The sequence below is a fragment of the Vicugna pacos genome, chromosome 13, assembly GCF_048564905.1.
Source record: "Vicugna pacos chromosome 13, VicPac4, whole genome shotgun sequence".
NCBI classification, from domain to species: domain Eukaryota; kingdom Metazoa; phylum Chordata; class Mammalia; order Artiodactyla; family Camelidae; genus Vicugna; species Vicugna pacos.
Genome location: NC_132999.1, coordinates 4,727,011 through 4,750,768, shown reverse-complemented (window position 1 = coordinate 4,750,768; position 23,758 = coordinate 4,727,011). Strand labels below are relative to the sequence as shown.

Sequence of the window (23,758 nt, the reverse complement as noted above, 5' to 3'; positions counted from 1 at the left end):
GGTAAAAGAGGAAGGGGTATTCAGACAGCAGGATGGGACAGGTCAGGGAAAGCCAAGCGAATCCCAGCAGAAAGGGGAACTTGACTTCTCCCTCCTTCTCCCACAGGAAAATGCCATGTTAGAGCTGCCCTGGTAGGCTCGCCTGGCCGAGAACCAGCTTTTTTCAGTATTACTCTCAAACTTGCCACTTTGAGCAAATTTCATCTCATCTCCCTTTGCTTATTCGACCGCTGTTCACCCCAGCTCAAAGAGCACAGTGATGGACAAAAGTGTCGCGGGGTTTGGGGCCTTGAGAGGAAAGGAACGGTTGGTTACCAGTTAGCCGAACTATTAGGCGGTGGGGACCGCAGTGTGGCTGTAACGAGGAACTTGGTATGTGTGGTAATTATGCACACTTGAGCTGAGTTTTAGGAAAAACATATAAGAGAAAGGTTATTTCCTCTTTTCAAAAGGCTATGATGGTAAGAGGCATTCCATAAGCAATCATTATGCAGCGCTATTTCAAGGGCTGGGCTCTGTCAAAGAGTTTTAACCACTGAAGAAAAGGAGCTCTAATTGGGGGCTAAGGTAGCTTTGGGAATGGCAGCTTGTGAGTTCTGTACTGACAGGTGCTGGTGAAAAGCTGATTAATCCCATTCATGGGTATAATAGGCTACATTTGTACAGCACCGCATCGGATACCGAGTACTTTTATATAAATCTTCTCATCCCATATTCCCCACCACCCTCTGAGATGCAAAGAGGCCAGAGAGTATTATTACTGTCCTTAAGAAAACCAGCTTTATTGAGATATAATTCATATACCGAGCAATTCACCATTCAAGTGTACAATTCAGTAGTTTTAAGCATATTCACAGATGCGTGCAGCCTTCACCGCAATCCATTTCAGAGCATTTTCATTATGACAAAAAGAAACTTGATTCTTTAGCTACCACGCCGTCCTCTGCCTCCCTTGACTTCCCCCCACTCCTAGCCCTAAGCATCCACTGACCTACTTTCTGTCTCTACAGGTTTGCCTATCCTGGAATTTCATTTAAATGGAATCATATAATATATGGTCTTTTGTGACAGGCTTCTTTCCCTTAACATGTTTTCAAGGTTCATCATGTAGCATGTATCAGTGCTCCATTCTTTTTAAATGGCTGAATAATATTCCATTGTAGGGAGATAACACATTTTGTTTGTCTGTCCATCAATTGGTATACATTTGGGTTGTTCTACCCTTTGGTTATTCTGAATAAAGCTGCTATAAACATTCATGTACAACTTTTTGTGTGGACACATGCTTTCATTTCTCTTGGGTACATATTACTAGGAGTGGAATTGCTGATTCTTATGGTGACTCAGTGTTAAAGCATTTGAGGAACTGCTGGATTGTTTCCCAAAGTGGCTGCATTTTACGTTCCCGTCAGCAGTGCATGAGGGTTCTGAGTCTCCATATCTTTGCCAGTAATTGCTATTATCCCACTTTCTGATTCTAGCCATTCTAATGGGCACGAAGTGGTCTCTCATTGGGATTTGGATTTGCACATCTGTGATGACAAATGATGTCAAACATTTTTTCATTTGTTTATTGGCCATTTGTATAGCTTCTCTAAAGAAATGTCTTTTCAGATCCTTTGCCCATTTAAAAACTGGGTTATTTGTATGTTTTTATTATTGAGTTGTAAGAGTTCTTTATATAGTCGAGGTATAATACCTTATCAGATACATATTGTCTTCCACTTGGTGAGATGTCTTTTAACTTTCTTGATAGTTTCTTAAAAAATTTTTTTCATCAGTTTTGCAGGAGAGCCGGTCTACGTATCTCCTCATGCTGCCCTGCTGGAAGTGGAACCCTTATTACTATTACTTAATAGATGAGGATGATGCTCGTATATTAGGGAGACTGAGGGAGTGGGGGTCAGAGGGCAAAAGAAAGTCACTCAGGATCAGAACGGTACAAATACCTAATCATGGAATTCCAGGTGGTGAAGGATGTTGGATGTTGCCTCCATCAGATTTTTACTGGATAGAGCGATCTGGACAAGCACTCTTGGATGTGGTCCTTTGGTCTCGGCTTGAATACCCCCAACAATGGGGAACTCACTACTATTAGTTTAGACTGAATACTATCCCCATGAACAACATCCCCACATGAAGACAAAACAGCTCATGCCTCACAAGGCTGGCTGTATGTGCAAACAAAAGGGGGAAGGCAGAAGATAGGTTCTTTGGGATCCTAAACAACTTTATGTCACCAGCAGGTCATGGGCATGCGGTAAAAAGGCAACTAGCTGTTTCTGGACACCAGGTGCCCAAGGGACTGCACTAATTTTAGCACTAACAGAGTGCTTACTAAAGAGGTCCAGGACTCATGGGTCTGGAATGTGATGTTCCCTCACCCTCAGGCAGTGCGGACTCGTGTTCTACTGCTGAGTCTGCTCCAATCATTTTCTGATATTGAGAGAGAGAGAGAGAACCAGACCACAGAACTGTCATGTGCCTAAGGAATTTGCAAAGAAATAGCACTTAAATGCCAACCTTGAGAGACAGAGCTGGTGATGGCCACTCTCCAAAGGGCTGAGAGCCCATTTCAGAGTGACATGGTGCTGACCATCTTTGACTCTCTCCAGATCCTTTCTCTGCCCTTCTTTGCCAGCTCCATGTCCCAGGAGGCTGGGACCTGCTGGGGGCATCACCTGGACCCCCTCACTAGCCTTCTTGCAAGTGTGTTCAGTCAATGGGGCTCACCAGCCAATCAGAGAGTTAGAAGAGAGAGGCTCTGGAACCTGGTCTGTGGCTGGAGCTGTGACCCTGCCTTTTCTGTCCCAGGTCCAGTGGTGTGATTTCCTGTCCTTGTTCTGCTGGACCTAGGGGGCTGCTGACAGCTGGTTTCTGGGTGTTTCACCCACCATCCTTTGTTTGCACGCTGAACGTCCTTGAAACAGACCTTCATTAAAATCTCTTTATCCGATCTAAGTTGGGGTGGATTCTATTTCCTATCAGATAGATTCTTTATTGCCATCTTGCCATGGTAACAGTGTCTCCTTCAATTAATATTAAGCTCAGAAAGAGAGAAAACCCCAGGTTGCGGTCCTCATATTAACTCTAGGTGAACCTCATATGCTCATCTGGGTCCCATGTAAACAAAACAGATGACTTTGTTCCTATCCTGCCCTGGAATTTTAAGCCTCTGTTGGATCCATGACCATGAATCTGTTTATTCCACAAGCTCTTTCCAGAGGTAGAAGACCTAACATTTCTACATAGCTCAACTGTTGCTTGGAATCAGACCTTGTTTGGTTCCTGAACTTTTCTGCATCAGTGTGCAAAAGGCAGAGTTTGAAATAGGCAGTCTTGTACCGTGATGGGAGAGTGGGAAATTTCGACACATAGCACAGTTTCCTAGCTTAATCTTGGGCAGTTGTCCTCTGAGTTCTGCCTCAAAGCCCTGTCTAATCAATGTTTCCTTGTCCGTGAGCAGGAACTTGAAAAAACTATTTTAAAAAAGTGTAAGCATAGGAAAAAGCAGACTGCCGTCATAGGTCTGTGCTAATCCACCTAAGCTCTTTCTTTGTCTTCACAGCCAAATTACTAACCTTTCTATTTATAAATAGAGGGGGCTTTCCAAGACCTAGGGACCCATTACCGCTTTTAGTCATTTATATCACAAGCCAGCCCAGGCTAGATTTTACCAAGCGGTTAGGGGGCATACCAGCTCGAATCTTTTATTTATTTATAGTGACAGTAACATATTTGGCACTCACACATTCCCCTGAAAACCTGATAACCCCAGTTATCTTGTGCTATAAGTGGTCCAGCTTTCACCGAGTTAGAAATGAGTGTTTGGAGGGGGAAGGAGATGAGGAACATTCCGATTTGCCAACAGTTCCCTAAGGCAAGTATGTCTTCAGAGCAGCCTTGGCAGGTACCAAGAAAACCCGTGAATTCACCACGGAAGCTGTCAGGACAGCTTCCAGGTATCAAAGATGAAAATCCTGAGTTATTTCTGGAGAAAGTGATTGATGTTTCAAATAACAGGTGACATTTTGATGGGCTCCAGACTTGCTGTGATAGGAGTTAATGAGGATGATGATGATGATAACGATACTTACATTATACCCTTTTTCCAAAGAACCCCTCGGTCATTTTATCTCATTCGCATAGAAAATGTCCCTTTGGAGTTGGGAGGGGAAGGTGCTATTCATCTGTTTCTCAGGAGAGAAAATAGAGAGAGAGTTAATTGTCCAGCTCTCGGGTTCCATTTTGGTGATGAGATGAGATGTGACAATGACAAATTAGATTTGGGGAGATTAAGTTTAGAAAAACATCAGTCTCAGTTCCTATTCACCCTAGATAAGGCTGTCATGTCAAGCTCTAGGATTATCACTCCCTGACCCAGAAGTCGCCAGGGGACACTAACAGAAGGTCACATTCAGTCCCAGTGCCCACGGCCCTTGACACTCCCACCTACGTGGTCTCACTGTGCTCTTACAGTTGTCAAATCCACTGGCTCGCCTCTACCACATGCTCTCAGCGCCCCGTCTCCTTTCATAATCTTTATCACACTTGTTGTAACTTGTTTAATGTTTGCCTTCCTATTCAGATGTAAATTCCAGGAAAGCAGGGCCAGGCACCACTGTCTCCCCAGGGCCTCACCAGGTTAACTGGCGCAAGGTAGGTGCTTCTGAAGTGCACACTGTGCTCTCCCACCTTCGCGTCTTTGCTCATGCTGCTGCCAGGCCCCCATCTTGGCTTACTGAAGCCAGAGCTGACCTTTCAAGCCCAGATTAAACCCTGATTCCTCCGTCTGCTCTCCTCTACTTGGGAACCACCTCAGCACCGTTCTGTTTGGTTCTGACCTTACCTTTCGTTGTGTCAGATCATCTGTGCACTGATGTCGTCTTCCATCCCTGCCCCTCGCAGACTGTCAGCTCCCGAAAGACCAGAGCTGCACCCGGGAGCCTGGCGGAGTGTGGACACTTGTTAAACATGTGCTCACTTGTCTAAAACTCTGTGGACCAGCATTCTGCATTCAGCAGATTCCCATTTCCAGAGTCTGCAGCTTGTGGTGAGGGGGTTTTTCTCATTCTTACTTTCCTCCATTCTTCTGCAAGGCTGGGAGGAAGACCAGCCAGGGAACCCCTGCCAACTCTTCCTTTGAAAAGTGTCTCCCTTTGTCCTCTGAGAGCAGCACTGTACTCTGAGACTTGGGTGGAGGGTTCCATTTCCACTGGGGGACCCAGGGCAGGCTTGCAAGGGTGGCTGTTAGCGTCACTGCTCATACCACTGCCGGGGGAAATAATGGAGGACTAACCGATGCAACGTCAACCACGGTGGATTAAATCCAAGGCCTCTCCCACGAGCTTCAGTAGTGGTCCGTGCTGCTGGGGGGCTTTTGCGTATACCCTCCAGTGATGATAAGAAGACTACAGATTGAGCTAACTCTGGGGGTGTATGAAAGCTTATAAGCAGTATTTTTTTTTTAATTGAAGTACAGTCAGTTACAATGTGTCAATTTCTGGTGCACAGCATAATGTTTCCATCATACATATACATACATATGTTTGTTTTCATATTCTTTTTCATTATAGGTTTAAGCAGTGCATTTTTGATTGCTTAAAAGACCCCCGGCTCCTAGGAATGTGGGCATATCTAACGTCTGTGATGGAACGCTCCGTAAAATTAGACAGAGCCTCTGTGACAACCATATCATGGAATGTTCAGGGCTGTTAAAATTGACGATGTAGATCTGTATTTCTCTGACATGGAGAGATGGCCATGCTATAATTGCTAAGCGAAGGAAGCAGGCTACAGAGCAGCATATGATTACATAAAATTAGTCCATGCTTATATCTGGACCTATTCCTAGACATGAGGATAATCTTCAAAATGTTAACAGTGGCTATCTATCAGTGATAACATTTGCGGTAATTTTTTTCCCTTTCCTTTTGTTTTTATGGTTTCTTTTTGATAGGTTTTGATTTTTATTTTTACAGCAAGCATTTATGATTTTTACCATCAGAAAAAGAGAAGACTAAAGCTACCTACAGTCTGAAAAAAAAAAACCTGTTGGAAATAAAAAGCCTCATTAGAAAAAAATCTTCAAATTCCTAAAAGATGCTTATTGTAAAAGAAACAAACAAAAACTAAACTCTTGCATGAGCAGAGGGAAAAATTGCTCAACTGTCTCCATAACCGAGATGATACTATAATGCGCTGAAGACAGGCGTGAAGGGAACAAGGATGCCCTTTTGAGGAGGGGTACGTGTGAAATCAAGATCTCCTGACCATGCATGGATAATATGTACAGTTTTTAAGTGCTAGAAGTATGAAGAATCCTTGGATTATCATTTGAATACAGGCTTTTAATGACAGTTGACTTATAGGTACAGTATTTCTGATTCCATAGCTTAAAGGACAAGAGAAAAACTTGCCATTTCTCTGCTAGCGAGGAAATGGTGAATTCATTCACCATAGCACTTTCTGTTGCCAAAAAAGAGACATACGCTGTTGATCACAGTACAACTCACACTTTATTCCATCATGACTGGTATACTTGTAGGAACAGGACAGCAAGAGACTAAAATCAGTGCGGAACTTCTCTGGACTAAGGGACCGTGGAAGGCATTACTGGTTTTGGCACGTGGAGTGGATAACCATACACTGGCTGCAACAAGATGGCTGGTAAGATAAAAATGCATGAATCTAACACCATGTGGAAATCATGTCTGTAGAATGTTAAAGCGTAAATAATTGCAAAGTCTAACATGCAACTCTATATAAGTCACATTGCTCATCTAGACTATTTCCCCCCTTCGGGATGAAGAGATGGCCTTAGTAATCTGTTCACTGTAGCTTAAAAGAGCAATCAATACGCAGTAGAGCGATCTGCCCGCTGATTTCTATAGCAATCCATCATAGCTGAAATCATGTTAAAGCATGTACTTTTTCTGTATTGTCCTTATTAAGTTGAATCTTACTGACCAACTAGTTCCGACTCAAGTTTACGTGTTTAAATACAATGTCTAATGTCTTTATAATGTCAAACAGTAGTTTCTGTTAGTTTATCCTTGTAAGTCACAACGGACAAGAGGGAAGCCTATGTAACCGGGTAACATCTTTCCTCTTCAAAGATCACATTATGCTGATGAGTGCATCGAAGAAATACCACTACTCTGCTGCAGATATTTTAGGTTTTCACATGATCATATCACAGAGAGAGCCCAAAGAAGCCAGCCTTGTCGGTGACACAGCAGTGCAGAGTAAGAGTCTGCAGAAGAGGTACATAGATGCTAAGTGATTTCTTGAGACACAGGGAAGGAAAGATAGAAAGAAGGAAAGGAAGAGTGAAAAAACAGCCTTCTGTAGAACAAGTTGTTCAAAAGGGAAGTCTGCTCACTTGCAACTAACTAAACATAATAGAGAACAGTTCTTTAACTGAGAATGAGTGCAATCAAGATATTGAAAAATACGTGCCTTAAGACGGCCATTAAGCCTAAATTACAGTTCTCCTGTGGTTGTTTTTGAGATGCGGAACTCTCACAGGGAGGATTTCTGCTTCTGCCAGCATAGGGCAGAATTTAACCCAAAAAGGCAGCCATAACTGCAGAGGACATTTTTTCTTTATAAACTTGGGCGTGTGGGCAACAGTCATTCTCTCTCTGGCATAAACATACTATTCCCTATTCTCCCATGGTGAGAGGGTTGGTACTATGAGAGTGACCAAGGTATGTCTCAGTCATAGGGTGCATAAAATTAGATGTCTGCATGTGATATGAATTTTAAAGTCAAGCAAAAAGAAAGAGGAGGAGACGAAATTTCTTCAAATTCTGACATAAAATCATCAAACAAATAGAAAAGATAGTGGTTAAGGACATCTTGGTTTGCTCAGAGGTTGATCACTTCCATATGCTTGGGGGGAGATGAAATGAGTGAAGGTGTTCTCTCTTGGTCACCAAACATAAGGAAGCTTTGATTACAAACACGTAGGTGAGCAGAGCAAGACTGCAAGTAGCATTTCTTAATCTCCCTGATTCTTCATCTTAAACAACAAGCCATAGGCAACACAGGAAAGGTGGAGATGATTGGGAAGTTTGATAACATGCCTGGATCAGTCACCATTCCTTGGGAAGTGCCAAGTCCCTGGCCCGCTAAAAGGCTGATTCTTTCAGGTTTAAAAGACAGCCACCTCTCCCTTCACTGCGGTATTGTTCTTTGTTAAGAGATTTGTGTCAATTTAAGGTTGCGTAATTTGATGTCTAGAAAGGAAAGAAGTTTTAACTGAATTCCACTGTAAAGATTCATGGATACTTCAGAGAATTGTCCATTGTCTGCGGTTGGTTTCACGCACCAAGCCTATCACTTCCTGAACGGGCAGGACACCAATAGTCATTTTTAGGTGCAATGTCTTGCTTGAAAGAAATAACTGTGTAGATCAGGAAACTTGTAGAAGGTAGAAAGGTGGACGTAGGGTGAGTCACAATGAGGGGAAATGGAAGTGAGTTGAAAGAAAAAAATAAAGACTATTCCCCAAGGTCTGTGTATGGCCAGTAATGAAGCAAACATTCATGGAATGTGACTTAAAGACTCTCTGAAGTGTTGTGCTCATGGGGTGTTTCCCAGCTTCCGGATCTACAGTCCCCCAGCAACCATTCGGTACTGAATTCACCTTCTTAGGTATGGTGCCTAACTGCTTGTGCAATTTCCATCCCTGGGGTGAACCCCCTCAAGATGAACCTCTGTGCAATTAATTCTCTCCTCATCGCCGTTCTGAGTTCGGTCACGGTTCTGCTGAGGGGTCTGTTTGACCCTCTGGGGGACGGTGGTGGTGGTGGCAGAAGATGTGGCCAGGAGGCAGAGAGGACTGATGGCAGGCAGGGTCGACCTGCGGGAAGGTATGCGGAAAGCAAGACCCCAGATTCTACCCAAGGTCAAGGTGACTGTGAGAGATGTGGGATGTGGGAAAGTTTCAGACTTCAGAAGGAAAAAAGAGGGAAAAGGGGAGGGTCCATGGACCAGGGAATTTCACAGGAACCAAAGATGATTAGTGGTCTGCAGAAAAGCACCCCTAGCTTATCTGACTGATCAAGAAGACATTCTTCAGTGTATATTGGCAACGAAAGGATCTTCACACTAGATAATACAAACACTAAAATGAGTGTTTCCTTACTATTATCAATCCCATTTCAGTTATTCAGTAGCTCCAGATTTTCTAGATTGCTTAATTCATTTAGCAAATCCACAGTTTAGGTACCACCGCGAGGGGAGTGGGGGGTGGGGGAGGTGCAGAACGAAGCAATCAAACTAGAATTGTGAACCAGAGTTAGTAGCACAGTGGCCTAGGAGATTGTCAATGAGAACGATAGGAGTAGGTACAGTTATTGGCCTTATGAGTGCAGGATTGCTGGCTACCAGGGAGGGGCTGCGGCTCAGGAGTCTGCCTTCTTGTTAATAAAAATTGAGCAGCAGGTAAGCAGCCCGTCCACCTTTTCCAGTTCAGAATTGCTCACGGGGATCAGCATATGGTCCTTCAGCTTTTCATAAACCTACAGGAGGAATCAAGGAAAAGGAGAGAAGGATTGATGTTCCTGCCTCTGTCTGCCCCGCCCCTGCCCCGCCCCGCCCCGCCCCTGCCCCTGCCCAGCCCCACCCCGCCCCAGCCCCGCCCCGCCCCCTCCACCTGGGGCCCAGGAGAATTTTTTGGCTCGTGAGTTTAGGCTTTTCACCCATTCAACCCCAAGATATGCATGTAATCGAGACCACACACATGCCCACAGCGATACCCGTGGATCCAGCAGTCTTGGTTAACCGCTAGTTCTAAGCCTTAACCTCAAAGCCAAAGATGTGTCAGAAATGTGGTCATTTCTCGAAATGCCTTGGCTCTGTAGTTGTCATTGCTAGATCGATACGTGAAAGCCGGTGGCCGTGTTTTCAGTCTGAGTATTACTCTCTCTCCACACTTTAAAACCCTCCCAGCTCTACTTTCATGTTTCTCTCCTTAACACCACCACTGGAAAAACTTGACAAAATACAATTGAAGTGAAGGATTTCAGGTCAAACTGCTTTTAAATGGCAGGTGTGAATTTTACAGCATCTTTTGACATTGATAAAAAAGAAAGCATGTGTCAAACCTTCAAATTAACAGTCCACAGATTTTTCTCTGATGATAAAACAAAGCACATTTTTTTTCTGAAAAAACAAAATGACTTGAAAACATACTGCCTACAAATAATTTACCACGCTTCTGCAGGATGTACTTTGTTCCTGAAAATCCAAGACAGGGGTTAATTAAGAGTGCTGGCACCATGTGTAGTTGGGTTCCAGCCCCAGGTCTGTCAACCTGCTGCTTCAAGTGTGTGTTCGGTCAAGTGACTGTCCCCTCGGGATTACGTGTAAGACTGGAATAATCGCGCCCCGCTAGGGCTGCTGTCGGGAGTGAGTAAGACAATGCATGGGGCGTGCCTGGCGCAGTGCCTGGCGCAGGAGAAGCCCTCAGTAAACAGGGATGCTGCGGTTTCTGGTGATAGACCCAGGGCGGAACTCCAGAAGCAGTTGTTGATCATCTGCTTATCAGATGCCTGATGTGGATGAGGAGCCATGAACAATACAGAGCTGCGTTTCTCCAAGTGAGTGCTGTGACCTGGGTGCTTACTAGCGTCGGGGTCCAGGAACCTGTGTTTTTAACAACGCCGATGCACATTAAAGTATGAGACCCACTATTCATCTGAGAGCTGGTGAAGCCCCAGGCTGGGGTCAGGAGTCCTATATTTTCTTCCGGTTCTGAGTTTCAGCCACGTAAATGCAAATAAATTATTTATTTATCCCCATCCCTTCCCCTCTTTTTATCTGCTAAGGGGGAACCTGATTATGAGGGTAAACCTAGTAATTATACAGTACTGCATATTTGAAAGGGGGCATGGGGGAAGGGTATAGCTCAGTGATGGGGTGCATGTTTAGCATGCATGAGGTCCTGGGTTCAATTCCCAGTACCTCCATTAAAAAAAGTAACTAAAAAAACCCTTAATTTCCTACCTGCCCCCCCCAAACCAAACAAAATTATTTTTTTTAAAAGGTGGTATAAAATATTTTCTAAAAACTTTAAAGCTTAAGATGTTAAAAAAAAATCAATGGCTACTAAAAGCCTCCTCTGTAATGCTTAGTAAAAATATCCTGTTCCTCTTGGCAGAGATGAAGATGCTGAAATGCCTGAAAAAGATGGACACTTGAAGGATTTATGGCTGAGCACTCTTCTATCTGCTTGGTATGATTAAATTGAAATGACTAAAGTGTACAAATGAGACTGGCAGGGTGCTCTGAAAGACCGGGGAGATTTTCTCAGACCTGGAAAGAATTCCATATCCAGGGGCAATTCCCTTGTTGGAACACAAATACAAGGTTACTCAGAGGGACCGGTTGACCAGTTGGCTGATTCCAAGTGTGCTCTATTTCTGTTTTTTCTTGTTCTATCCTTTTAATCCTTTGCTGCCTAGGATGGGCAGCCCCTGCTTTTTGCAGCCCTGACAGTGAGCACCCACCTCTTTGGCTCATTCATTCTTCTCTGCCTTAAGAAACAAATGACCCTCTGATGAGGGGCAGCTTAGCTTTGTCAGAAAACAATGACACAGTTGACCACCTAATTGTAGGTCTCCATGCCTAATGAGCATGTGAGTGGGAGGAAGTACTTTATATCAGAGCTGAAGCACAGTCTTGGAAGATCCAAGCATTTATTTGAAAAGCTCTGAACACCAGGCATGATCATCTCAATTACTGTGCATGCATTCGTGACCAATGAAAGGAAGTCCCTGTTGTCACTCCATCATGAAAAAAATCCCTAGGCAGGAAGGCTGCCAGGGAGGCCCGCCTAGCTGCTGTGGCAGGAAGGACGGCTTTTTACCTTCGCACTTTCTGGATACTCTTCTGGGGTTCGGTGCAGCAAGACGTGGCCTTTGCTGGGGATATTTAGGTATATACAGTTTGCGGCCGTGTCATCAGGCACAGTGAGTTTGTCGTAGCGGTGGTCACTCATCTGCTGCATGATCTAGAAAGAGACACAAAGCAGGCCTGAGCAGAGCATCTCCCACACCTGCAGCCTGGAGGGCAGTGTGGTGGGGCACAGCTTGCAGTCCGGACCGAAAAATGTTCCTCGGGGTTGAACGTCCCGTCTGTTACCTCCAGTCACAGAACCAGGAGAGGAAAACCGGATGTAGCTGTGAGTCTCTGGAAGAATTGTAAGGGTTCTTCTTGCTCTTTTAAAGGTATGTGTTTGTCTCTAAATTTTTAGAGGTTTTAAAAGTATTGTTTATTTTCCAGGGTATGTTCATGAGATCTACCAGAAAGACATACAGACAAGAGGCCCAGCTGGGCTTTTGATGAACCCTTGGCTGAGGAAACAGGGCTTGCTCTGGTCTATAGGGGAAGAGGACCCAGAGCAGTAATCAGAATGGTCAGTTATCTGATTTAGCAAGAACTGCACACACACACACACATACACACACACACACACACAGACATAATTTCCTTTTCTAGGTCCATTTAAATTGAATTCACTTGTCTGTTGGCAAGTGCTGCCCTTAGGACAATGTGCATAAAAATCACCTGGGGAGAACGTTAAAATCATATTCCAAGGCCCCATCCCCAGGGATTCTGGTTTGTCAGATTTAAAGTGAGGCATAGAAATTTGTATTCTAAAGCCCTCCAGGTAATTCTGAGGCAGATGGTCCCTGGATCACACTTGGAGAAAAACTGACTTAGCAAGTCTGCGCATCAAATGAATGGTTTATTAGCATCTTAGTATAAAATAACATAAGACAAAAAGGAAATGTGCACAAAATTTAAAATATTAATACCTCATCCTCATACTTTCAACAAATCAAAATACTGCCCCCCCCCAAAAAATACCACCCTGACACACACACAACAAAAATATCCAAACACCAAAAAGGAAAACACGTATGATCTGGGGCTCGCTCATGTAGACACTTTCCATTCTTTATCATTATCAATGTGTTTTAAGGAATCTGCCCACATGTCATGCCATGACAAGTGTATAACAAGCTCTTTTCCATTGTCTGGTTCCAATCTACCTTTCCAACTAGGTCTTCCTTCACCCCTCAGTATCTGTGTGGAAATGAGCCTCATGTACTGGACCCCAGAATTAGGTCACCTGCCCACCCAGTCATGGCGGCACCAGCACAGGGCAAGGAAGAGCAGAAGAGGCTGCCTGCTCCCCGTAGAAACTTCACCCCCGAGAGGATGTGAGGAGTACAGACGGTAAGCCCTCCCTGACATGCCAATCGGGGAAGCCGCTCACTTCTCCTAGTGGGGAATGTGTCAGGGGCCGACAGAGACCAGGAGTGATCTGATAATGGAATATCCTTCACATAGAAAGAAACGTCAGGAATGGGGAGGAGCTTAAGCACTGCATCAAAGGCTGAGAGACACAGGAAAACAGGACGTAAATCTAGTTTTTGAAGATGTCACAGCCTGAGGGAGGAGACTGTCGGACAAACAGACGATTATATTATAAGAAGAATAAGCAGAGGATCATGCTAAACATTTTACATCTGTTATTCAATCCCCAACTTCCCGTTTTACAGATGAAGAACCTGGACCGAGTGAGGTCAGATAACGTGCCCAAGGATTCACACCCAGATCTGTGCCACTCAGAACCTTCTCTCTTAACTGTCTCACTTGGCTCTCTTTCTTGACCTCCAGAGCTGCAGCAAAACCTCTCTCTCCTACAAACCGCCATAACATCTACTTTTTCACACTCATTTGGTACTTTTTATTTATTCGCTCATGGAATCATTCGTTTTCTCTCCGTATGTAGTCCTATCATGACATGGTGTGGTTTGGACTGGACTGGATATCTCTCTTGTACTTTTTACTTTGAATTGCTCCCTGAGGGGACAGACCCATGAGGTGGAGGACCCGGCAGCAGAGTGGGTTCTTCCTCACAGCCCAGAGTGCCAAGCCTTAGATCTGTTCAATCCACAGACAATTCAGAAGTGAGACTCTCCTAAGATAAACTATTCGAAAAAAATTAACAACATATTCAACTGAGCCTTCTTCATAAAATGCATATGCCCCAAAATAATATGAAGAGGTTTATTTAAAAGAAAAGAAAATCCAGATCCAAGTAGTTCTCTTCTATTTTGAATTGCCATTAAATCTTATTTTATGCACTTTCTTTTGTCTGCTTCCAAAACACAATAATTAAGACCATAAACTCTGGAGCAAGACCTGGTTTGAGTCTCTGCTCTATCCTTCATGACCTATACAAATTCAAGCTAAAAAAAATTTTTTTTGACTTCTTGGCTTCCTCATCTATAAAATGGGGTCTTTCATATACTTACCGTGAAAATTAAATGAAGATATTGACTGTAATAAGGCACCGTAACAAGCCCTTAATTAGCTACTAGTATTTTATGACAGCATGACCAGACAAAGAGGATTCAGGTTTCCAGTCTGCAGCCCCACTTACTATTCTGGCAAGCTTTGACCTTTAACCTCACTCTTCAGGTGGGCTGTTTTGAGGGAAAGAAGTCACCTATGGCTCTTCGTACAAGGTGAGCTGAGAGAGAAGGATGCATAGCACGGCCCCCCCTCACAGGCCTGCCCCTGCCTTCAGGGGTCACACCGGCAGCCCCAGCAAATCCCCAGACCTCAGCCTGACTCACGCGCGTCCGGCCGTGGCTGTGAAGCAGACACACGAATGTCCTGCATTCCAGAGGAAGTGCTACCCAGGACCGTTATCAGTGCTGACTTCTTGTTTACCCGTGAAGGAACCCACGGAACTCTCTAAGGCGGTGCCAACCTCAGAAAGTGCCCAGTTTCTTCGGGGTGACAGAGACAGTGCCCCCTCCTCGCCGGGCAGTGTGCGTTATTCACACGGCCCTGGGCCCCCTCGTGCTCCTTCCCGCCCCCCATCCTCACCTGCAAGAGTGAACCCCCCACCCCACCCCCAGTTCCTATGTGTTGTTCTCCAGTTAATGGCATTTATTTGAAATTCTAATTGTTGTTTTTCCTCACACTTTAATGGTTCTCTTTTCCGGGCCTTATATTTATAATTTACAGCTTCTGGCGGGAGCATTCCTAAAATTACTGACACAGGGGCCAGCAACCAACTTAGCATTGTTTGAGGATAGTTTCATTTTTTTATTACTGTAAGGAAAGGAATTATAATATCCTTAGTGGGGAAATAATTTAATGCTGGGAATACATGAAGTAATTTACTGATAAATTCTATTGAGAGATAGTCTTAAAATAAATGTCTTAACAAAACCACCAAAGCCACCTTAGGAGAAGTTTTTCAATTAATTTATTAAGGCCCCACGGTTATCATTTTAAGACAGGTTAAAAAATGTGCCAAAAAATGATTTTTAATAATAGAACAGACCCCATTTGGAGCAGTGAGTGGTTCTGCTTAACTGTGGAAAGAAAAAATACAAAAGCTCTGTCAGGCACAGTCTTTCTAAATTAAAAGGATTTAGGAAGCAGTAACTATAGATAATAAACAAAAAATATATTTTTTTTCATGAAAAAGCTAAAGGTTCTTATTCTAAACACAACGAATTTCTGTCTTTTGGGACAAAGAACAGGTTTTTCTTTTCTTGACAGTGATTGTTTTTCTTTCTGTTGTACGTTGTTATTGTTTGAATAAGACAGCTTGCATTTATTTATAGCTGGGTTCAGGAGATGCATGTATAAACACAATGCAGGACGCTTGGCATCCAGAAGGCAACACAGGAAAAGGTTCAGGACACTCTATGTCTCTAGCATCTTTCCCCTGTTGTGTGGGAACGGGCACCGCGAGGATGCGAGGATGCGAGGATGCGAGGATGCGAGGATGTGCTCTTGGCTAGCCTGGCAGCGCTTCACCTCAAAGAGCTCAGGCTCGGCAGGGTGGAATCAAGGCGAGAGGCGAGGCGGAGGAACAGGTTTTGCTTCCGCTTTGTGGATGCACAGAAGCCTTTGTTAAAAGACGAGCATCTTTGCAAACATCCTGAGAATGTGGCTGCTCGGCTAAGTTCTATGATTCAATACTTTTTTCCTAAAAAAGGGTGGAGGAGGTGTATTGCTCCAGAGCTTTGTGTAAAGTGTTCTTTTAACCCCAGGGGCTGTACTTCCCGCTTCTCGCTGCGCTGGGAGCCAGAACGGAAAGGAGAGAGCACCTAAACCGCTGGAAGTGCCCGGGAGGCCCCGGACTCCGGATAACACCCAGGACTTCTACAGGGCTTCGGGGGAAGATCTGAGAGGTCCCATTGCCGCTCTCAATGCCTTTCCTGACTTTGGCCATTTTCCAAAAAAGTTATTCCACTTTGTGTAAAAGCGAGTAATTATTATCGGGACTGGATACGATGGGTGTTCGGTCCAATTCAACTGTCCTCCTGGAGCGCCCCCTTCAGGCCGGGCGCGGTGGCGGCGGGAGGTGGGAACTGGGACATGCAAAGGTACGTTGGTCCCGGGTTCTGCCTTCAGGGGATCATAATCTATAATTTAAGGCAGCACAAGCATGTGAAGGGCAAGCTAGCAGTAACAGAAAGTCAGCCTCATTCCTACCACAGTCACCTCCTTAACGAAGAAGACACGCAATCGTGAGAGGAAGCGGCTCTTGAGCATCATCCTGGCCTCCACACGTTGGTGGCCTGTTACGCAGCTGCTGGTTTGCAGGAACCGCCTCGCTCCCCAGAGGGGAGCTGTCACAAATAGTGGGAAATCTCTGGCTTTCAGCCCAAGAGAATTTGCATGGCTAGCTGCATTAACAACCAAGCATTTCCGGCAGTTACCAACATTTCTGGGAATTTTCTGATCCAAAAGTTTGGGAGGCAGTTTCATTCTCCCACTTGTTACTCATGGTGTCTTTGCACTACATCATTTTGAAAAAATTCCCAGGCTATGTTGTTTCACAGAACAATGTAGGGTGCATTGGTCAAATACTGAAGCAAAGTTGTATAAAGGTATTTAAAGATGTTTCAGAAATAGAGCACATTTTTGGCTTGCTTGTAATTGATCTTCCTATAAAATGTACATATGTGTTCATCTCAACATCTGAAAACTGAGCCAACTCAATAAAGCAACTTATTATAGATTCTATTGAGATATACGATATATGATGCATGAGCACACTTTTCATTGCTCCTGGATATCTAAAATCATTCATACATTTATTTATCCACCCATCCATCAAGAGTTTATTGAGAGTCTGACAATACACCAGGCATCAAGTCTTGGCAGTCCTTTTAAGGCTGAGTCAATATGGCTATGAGTAACATTCTGCAATTGATACCATGTTTTCATTTTTTAAATAGTCTTTTCATGGATCAGCTCAAAATGAACATAACCTGAGAGAGGTTGTCTTTTAAACAAACTCCCTGAATGGATGGGCTGTACGGATCCTGAGCATGGGGTTACATGGTTCTTTTTAGTTAAATCTGGGCAAACTTTCACTGCCAAATACTCCTTTCCAAGCTAGCTGACATTTCCTCTACAAACTGTCTCTCATAATCAGAGCTGCTGCTTTTGCTCAGATCATATGGCCCACGTGAACATGTGGAGGAAAGATTTCTTCTGTTATTCAAACTACAACCGCAAGTCACAAGAACCATTTCTGGATGGGATCCTCAAAAACAGTGGTTTCTGTGGAAGGCTGGGAAAACGCCCCCCCCCCCCAACTCTTACAGGACCACCCTGAGCTCTGTGGAAGGCTGGGAAGCAGGGTGTGGGCAGAAGGAACAAGGGGTGCTTCTCTGGGTGAGTCACAGCCCTGATTTGTTTTTGACGTCAGGGGTGGAGAGGAAAGAAAATAAGACCAAAGTACCCCTTCCAAAATGCAAAGTCTGGGATCCTACCTCTCCTTCTTACTCCTGCTATTCCCTAAGACTAGCTCTGCAGCAGAAGCGTATCTCCCACAGTCTTATTCTTACGTCTTAAATGTAAGTACAACAGACAGCTGCCTACCTGGCTACTGAGGTGACGCCCTGGCTAAGCTTCTCCAGATGCCTGCACCATAAATCAGCACCTGAAATCTCATCATCACAAATTCACTCCCTTGGGTATTGGGAGCTCGGTGAACTTTCAGTTTCCCTTGGATCATTCGGTTACGAGAAACTATGGGAACGTTCATTGAATGATCTTCTATTTATGGATGGTTCATCTATTTTCACTCATTTCTTTAACAATTCATTCTACAGGTGAGAAAGCCAAGGTTCAGATAAATTCAGCCAAGGTTAAGACAGAAATCCAGGATTCAGGTCCAGGAGAGTCAGCATCCAAATGCCCATCTTTTTTCTGTCACACTAACTACCACCTTGCCAATATCCTTTGACAGACTAGACTCAGAGCTGACTAACTGACAGCTTATGGGCTAATTTTTCCTGTAGATACAATTTTTTTGACATGCACATATTTTTTAAAAGTTTGCATTTAAATGCATTTTAGACAGAGAAGTCTGGCCCCTGAAGTCATCCGAGTTTGCTGCTTGCCCACATAGTAGCAAACGCAGTGCTAGCTATTCTGTTTTTTAAGTAGATGAAAGAAGAGGAGAGCCTTTGGGAATAGAAAGAGACAGTGGGTGAAGAGGCATTACCACCTCTAGCGCAGCAGAGGGGCAGGCTCCAAGGTGAGCAATGAGAAATGGCCAGACACGCACACTTTGCAATGATGCCCGGAACAAGCCCTGTTCACTCGAATCCCACCACTGGTGGATTAACGCTTAGTCTCCGTATGAGCAAATGATTCCTTTGGTTATCTCATCAGTAGGGCATGCATTTAAACATTTTTTTTTTGCAATAATTGTGATTACTTTGCTTTGAGACATTTAAAATCCTCTGCCCAATCTGATTGTGAAAGGGTTGCCTGGGGGTTAGGGAAGAGTCTGTGCACAAGAAAAAGCATTGCCTTTTTTTTTTTTTTTTCTGAAACAGTGAAGAAAATCATTACTGAGACCTCCAATTATATTGGTCTACCTAACTGTACCTTTTAGCCTGGGTGACTAAGAAGAGTCTTTAGCACACGTTCAGTGCCCTGAGGTCTCCAGCTCCAGGCAGTAATGTGCTGGTAAATGAGGGTGGGGGAAATAGATGCATAATATACTCTCTTAATTTTATTATAAATTTTACTGACATAAAGGGTGGTAGCATATAATTTATAAGTAATAAAATTTTCAATACTCTCGACTGTAAATTTCATATTGCCAACTGATTCTCACAGAATGCTTTTGTTGATTTTTGCAAAACTTGTACATCCGAGGTCAGCCTAACAGTTGTAACTGACAAATCAGTGAAGTTCCAAAATGGCTGTTGGGTGAGTTCTCTGTTTACACTAATGAGTAAGACAAGTGAAACAATGAAGACATATGTTGGAACTTAACTTGTTACAGTGGCTTCTTTCCTGGAATGTACAGCAGTTTTTGAATACCGGAAAACTATTTCCTCATTTTCCCCTCAATGTAATGGCTACACACACGACACACTTTTAAGTTTTATCTGCATGATTACAAATATTCCTATCACTTTTTTATGTCTAGCCAATCAATAAAATGATGAATCAAGCCCTGTTTGGTAGCACTTGCTGATTTCTGTGGTACAGTCATTCTCACCGCAGCCGATTTCAAGTTGCCAGTGTGACATTACTGAATGTGGAGCTGGGAAGGGGTGTGTGCTGGCGCACCATCGTAACATCACCACCAGACACATAACCAGATGTAATTAACTTTGAGAGCATGGCTAGTGGTAAATGTAGTAACTTAATTAGGCAGTGATGAGTTCTAAATATTTACCACCTTTGTTTTTTTTAATAAAATTTATTCAATCATAAGTTTGTGGAATTTGACTTTTAAGAATGGGTGTTTAACAATCAGCTGCTGAAATTCTCTAAAATGTAGCAGTTGGCCCTGCTAAGCTGGGAGGAGCTGGCTCCTACAAACCACTGCCCTACACAGACTTCATGGTCTTAACGAGACTTGGTTCCTGAATTTCAGCGTAAGTTGGCCTTTCATAGAAAGTGACTTTAAGCCACCCTCCACCCTCTTTGTTAGTCCTGTAGATAACTATTGTTGTAAAATTTGGCTCATGTACCTTTTGCTTTCATGTGGGCAGACACTATTTGGGGATGGGCCTTCAATGAGCTTATGAAACACAATAATGGTATAAGATATCATGAGTACTTAAAAGGAAAGATAGCAAATTGGATTTGCTAAATAGGAGCCTAAATTCAGGGAAACTCAAATATACAAGAGAAGATGATTGGGTTTCCCTTTTCACACTGAATGACTGGAAGCTTAAAGTCTGATTGTCCTCTGTGTAGAGAGGAAGTGAGAACTCACGGTCTGCATTCTGAAACTTGGCTCCAATTTAAATCATTGTTCCCCCTTTGACATCATCTTTCCCTTTCATTTCCAGCTATGCTATTTTGCTACGTACTTCATGCATCTTTGTATGCCACTTTTACGAAATGAGGTGAGGTGATTCCCTAATTTCAAACAGTTCTTCTGAAAGCACATTTTTAAATTATAAATCAAAATACAAATCATAAACAATACAAAATACAAGTTTCTTGTAAAAGTTTCAAATTCTGGAAAGTTCAAAGTTCTACTGGACTTAATGCAACTGTATACCTTTGTCGAAACTTTAAATTGTACACTTAAAGCTTGTAAATCTTATTTTACAGAAAGACATCGCAATAAAGCTGACTGAAAAAAAGCTGAAGTTCTCTTTCTCCCCTGCTATGCCATCTTTCTCTTTTCTCCCTTTTCTCAAGTGTGATGTGGCTCCTTCAGATCATTGTTACACACGTACATACGCAAAACAAAACCTGTTCATCTCCTGCTGAATTTGTCAGTGAAGGAGCCTGAACATCCTAATTTCTGGGGGCCCCAAAGTCCTTTTCTCTCAAAGGCTGCTAACAAAAGCCCCTGCAGGCTTTGCACTCGTGAAGGCAATTTCTGTGATGGTTTTACAATGATTACATTTTTGCCCATATATGCTAACTAGTTCCGATGCCTGTAAACAATGTTACACAAAAAATCTAATAAATCTTGGGACTGTATATCTTTACTGAATTCCCTACTACTGAAGAACACTCTTGCTGTCATGACCTACTTGATCTTCAGGAGTTATCCTGTTGCTAAATGCATCAAGGGTAAGCGCTTTAACTGTTATATGCTCAGAAACTGAAATTTCTGTGAAACGGGGCTGACAAATCTCCTTCATGTTTTAGGATGGAGCTTCTTAGCCTCAACACTACTGACATTTCAGGCTGGATCATCTCTCTGTGTGAGGGCTGGCCGGTGCACTGCAGGCTGTTTAGCAGAGTCCCTGGCCAGCGACCACCACATGCCAGCAGCATCCACTCCCCGACCCCTGACATTTTGACAAAAATATCTCCAGACAATGCTAGATGCTCTCGTTGGGGGCAAAGTTGCCTTTGGTTGAGAACCACTGCTTTTAGGAGAAAGCTATCTATTCATACTTTAAAAGAAGAGAGGATACTTACAGGAGACAGGAGGAAAAATAGCCAGAAAAAGAAAGAGAGAGAGAAATCAAACTTCCAAGTCAGTGTACCCTTTACTCTTCTATTCTTCCTCTGAATTAAGAAGATGCCTGAAAGGGCATGGATTGGTGTTTAAGCAAACAGCTGTGGTCCCCACATGTCTTGTATAAGAAATCCCCAACCCCTTGTAAATGACAACCAAACCATGGCTGAGGACAAAGGCAGGCACCCCCACCTTGTGTGGGGAGCTACCTGGGCTCTCAGCATTGCAGGTTTCAACGGGGAGGAGAAATCATGGTTTCTGTGTGGATTTAGCCTTTGTTAGTGTCCGACAGTGAATGTTGATAAGGTACCCTGAGCACCTGGGGACAATGATGTCATTTTATAGTAAACCAACAACTGTAAGTTATAAGAACAACAGCTTGGCAGAAATGTGGGCATTATCAAGCCCTCTTCTCTTTAACAGAGGCTCAGAGAGAGGAAGGGCTAAGTGGCTTCCCGAAAATCACACAAAGGTAGTGAAGTGCAGACTAGCTCCTAGGCCTCATGACTCAGCCCGTGACTCAGTTCTAATGGCTTGGTTTGGTGGAGAGAATTGAAGTGGAACCAAGAGGAGCAATGTCAACTCCTCCCCTGCCCTCTCCTCCACTCCCAGTTAAGGGGTCTTTCTTCCCCTCCAGATCTAGTTAGCTTGCCTTGTACCTCTATTTCTTGATTTGTGGAATGTCCTAGGCCAGTGGTTCTCAGCCTTGGCTACATCTTAGAATCATCTGGTGGAGCTTTTAAAAAATATATTGATTTCGGGGCCCCAACCATAGAGATTTTTTATTTACTTGGTCTGGAGTTGGGGAAAACATCAGTATTTCTTTTTAAATGCTCCCCAGGGGACTCTAATATGTAGACAGGATTGAGAACGACTATTCTGTGCTTTTTCTATAATAGAGGGTGGGAGAGGAAAGAAGGCAGCTTATATACTCGTGTTATCTCTGGCCCCAGTTTCCATTGAATTATATCCCTTGGGAGACACAATTATTTTACAGGTGCTGGCCCTATTTTCAACATAGGAAGGACCTCAATCTTTCTTTGATTGCCTAAAAAAAACCCTATTCACATAAGGTAATAGAGTTTTCTCAAGTTTGGCAGGTTACAGCATTGCAGTGATATAAACACTTAAAATCGAACGCCAAACACTGACGTTCTGCGAAGACTTGACAACCCTGCCTAGCAGTTCAGACCGCTCACCTTTCCTCTCCTCTTTCCCTGTCTCCACACTCCCATTGCTTCTAATGAAGAACACTTTCACTTCCTCTTTCGCTGTATTGTTCCCTGCTGACCCCAAACCTTCAAGGCTCTCACCTTTCACCCCAAAGAATTAATGTATTTTTCCAAAACAAAGGAGACAATTCTCTCCCTAAGAGGAATTCAGGGTTTAGCGCACCCATGATGGGCCCTGGGGCTGCCTCCCACACACCTCTCCTCTGCTTTCTTACCAACCGCCCTGTTTTCATTGCATCTCCACACCTCCCTGTGAGCCCACACGACCTGGGGGAAGCTAATTCCACCTCGGGCTCCAGCACTGAGGCTCTAGGCCCAAGTTTCCTTTCCTGGTTCACAGTACCCATGTCTCAGTAAAATTTCCATGGCGTCTCGAGGCCAAGAAAAGAAAAATCAAACAGATACCAAACCAACTGACCAACCAAACAAAATAAAACCCCACAAACCTAACATTTTTGTTTATTAAGCAGTTGGGTCCAAACAACTTGCTAGTGTAATTGTGTGTGATATTTGACAGGTGTGTCTGTGTTCTTTTTGAAAATTTAAAATTTCTGCCACAGCACCTGTGTGAGTTTGCGGCGGTGCCCAGCATGCCTTGATGAGGTCAGGACGCTGCAGCTCCAGCGTAATTCATCCCCTGGTTATGTCAGTGGTTCAAGGACGGGCAGATGACCAATTTGGACTAATGAGGATGGCCATGATCCGAAAGAAGCTTCCTTACTTTTCTGAGAGGACTGATGTCCCCCGCCCTGACCGTGGGTGAGCAGGCAGGCAGCCAGAAGCTACTGGTAACAACTGTGCTCCCCTGAGGAGGAGCCAGCTTTACGATGAAGCTCGTCTTTGGGAGGTGAAGAGAGACACAAGAATCTGCTTCTTTGACGGCATCACTGAGCAGGCCCAGCAAACCTATGCTGAAGTCTGCGTTACTTCAGAGCCACATGGACCAATAATTCTCCTTTGTTGTTTTGGCCAGCTTGAACTAGGTTTTCTGTTAATGGCTAGTGAAGAC

At 43.8% G+C, this 23,758-nt stretch overlaps 1 protein-coding gene across 2 annotated transcripts in view; it reads right to left on the bottom strand.

The window, feature by feature from the left end:
• Positions 1–6,499: 6,499 nt before the first annotated feature.
• DDAH1 (dimethylarginine dimethylaminohydrolase 1) overlaps positions 6,500–23,758 on the bottom strand; it is a 133,189-nt gene continuing 115,930 nt past the window's right edge. For both annotated transcript variants that reach the window (XM_072974060.1, XM_072974058.1), the window contains exons 5-6: positions 11,879–12,022; positions 6,500–9,530 (exon numbers count right to left, since the gene is read on the bottom strand). In XM_072974060.1, the coding sequence (XP_072830161.1) occupies positions 9,414–9,530; positions 11,879–12,022 (261 nt within the window). In that variant the 3' untranslated portion in view covers positions 6,500–9,413. The remainder of the gene's footprint in view (positions 9,531–11,878; positions 12,023–23,758) is intronic.